Source organism: Arvicola amphibius, chromosome 5, assembly GCF_903992535.2.
Source record: "Arvicola amphibius chromosome 5, mArvAmp1.2, whole genome shotgun sequence".
NCBI classification, from domain to species: domain Eukaryota; kingdom Metazoa; phylum Chordata; class Mammalia; order Rodentia; family Cricetidae; genus Arvicola; species Arvicola amphibius.
The window spans coordinates 104,471,622-104,473,680 of record NC_052051.1 but is presented as its reverse complement, the minus strand read 5'-3'; the positions used below and the strand labels follow the sequence as shown (position 1 = coordinate 104,473,680).

General features: G+C 40.4%; 1 protein-coding gene across 1 annotated transcript; it reads left to right on the top strand.

Moving 5' to 3' along the window:
• The first annotated feature begins 1,147 nt into the window (after window positions 1-1,147).
• LOC119815621 (intraflagellar transport protein 25 homolog) lies at window positions 1,148-1,787 on the top strand. Its single transcript, XM_038331842.1, has one exon. It carries the CDS (start codon window positions 1,263-1,265, stop codon window positions 1,692-1,694), a length of 432 nt encoding a protein of 143 aa, XP_038187770.1. The 5' UTR covers window positions 1,148-1,262; the 3' UTR covers window positions 1,695-1,787.
• Window positions 1,788-2,059: the final 272 nt, after the last annotated feature.

Below are 2,059 nucleotides of genomic sequence, written 5' to 3'. Positions count from 1 at the left end.
CAGCTTTTGAGCTGTGTGAACTTCACAATTTCTAGAACCCTACGTCATCTCTGAACCCCTGAGCTGGACCTGATTTATACAGGACTTTAGGCAAAAGAAATAATGTTTAGCTTAGTCTACCTGGTTTATTTCATTCCTCAACGACGAGTTTCTAACTCTGTGAGTCAAAAGCAGCAATAATGATTTATACAAGTCGAGTCACAGGAAGGCATATTGCTATCTTATGGGTCTGTTTACAAAGGGAATTACAGAAGATATCTGCTTACCAGGAAAAAAAAAAATCACCAAAGCTGAGACAGTGAAAGTGCCGTTAAGTCATTTTTCCCTCCCCTAGAACCTGGCAGCGAATTGTTCCCCAAGGTGTACTTCCTTGCTTCTCTTGCAGCCAGGTTTTAAACATCTTAAGCTAAAGCACTGCCCTGCCCTCCCCCAAGCAGTGACTATACTACCTCATAAATCTCTGTGGTCTGGGTCCCTTGTGATGCTTATTTCTCTGTCCCTGGGAGGCCATGTAGTTCTGCCATGTTTTAAAGAAAGAAAGCAGGACTAGACCTGTGCATGTGTCACACGCTGAACCCGTTAGCATCCTTTACTTCATTTCGTTAATTTGGAAACATTAAATCTTAAGGATGCCTCACTACTATCAGTGTGCATACTCTTATTGCTCGCAGGGGAGACAGGGAACTCTGTTCTGTGATTCTTACCTTCTACCTGGATAGGAACAGTGCTTTTATAGAGCACTGAAGCCATGGCTCAAAAGGTAAGCATGATTCATCCCTTGCCCAAATCATTCTCCCACCTCAGTTTACCCTAATACTGAGAATTAGTATTAGACACCATATTAGACACCAGTTTCAAAAAAACTAGTAATTTAGACAACAATCTAGGAGATATTAAACATAAAATTTTGTTACATCCTAAAATCTGTATCTGCGTTAATTTATTAATATATCCATTCAGTTGCTTAGATAAGCTTTAATGAAATAAAATGCAAAACATAACAAAAACTCTAATTCATCTGTTATGTACTTAATTATCCCCATCCAAGTTCATTTGTTAAAGCTGTAACGTATAAAGTGACAAAATTTAGATATTGCTCATTTAAATGAATAGTTAAGATTAAACAAGGAGGGGCGGAGCCGGGCACGGTGCTGCGGGCGGGCATCGCGAGCCGACGGTCCCTTCGCTGAGCTACCCGAGGCCCAGGCGTGCGGGTCTGCGCTGCGCGTTGGGCGGGCACAGCAGAGGTTAAACACTTTGAGATGAGGAAGGTTGATCTCTGTTCGAGCACTGAAGGGACTGAAGTGATTCTGGCTACCTCAAGTGATGAGAAGCACCCACCTGAGAATATCATCGATGGGAATCCAGAAACCTTTTGGACCACTACGGGTATGTTTCCCCAGGAGTTCATTATCTGTTTTCACAAACACGTAAAGATTGAAAAACTTGTGATCCAAAGTTACTTAGTGCGAACTTTGAGGATTGAAAAGACCACTTCTAAAGAGCCATTCGACTTTGAGCTGTGGGTTGAAAAAGATTTAGTACACACAGAGGGGCAGCTTCAAAACGAAGAAATTATGGCACGAGATGGCTACGCCACTTTCTTGAGATTCATTATTGTTTCAGCCTTCGACCATTTTGCATGTGTTCATAGCATTTCTGCAGAGGGACTAGCAGTCTCAAACATTTCTTAGTAATTACAACAAAATGCTCTGAACTACTCTAAAATATATTTATAGAAACAAAAGTTATCTTTGATATGTTTGCTATTAAAGAGATTTGTATCACTCTGAAAAAAAAAGATTAAACAAGGACAAGTTGCTAATCTAAATAAATAGGTTCCTCAAAACGGCAGGAAAATGTCAGGAATGTTCCAATAGGCCTTGTAAAGACACATGCAATTAAGTGTTCATGGACACATCACAAGAAAAGGGACTCATAAAAAACACGAGCCAGCACCTTAATTTGGAACTTCTTTGTTGATAGAGATTCCTGTCCTGCTCAGTCCTACAGCTGTTCAGTCTCAAAGAAACACACAGAGGTATACATTAATTATAAA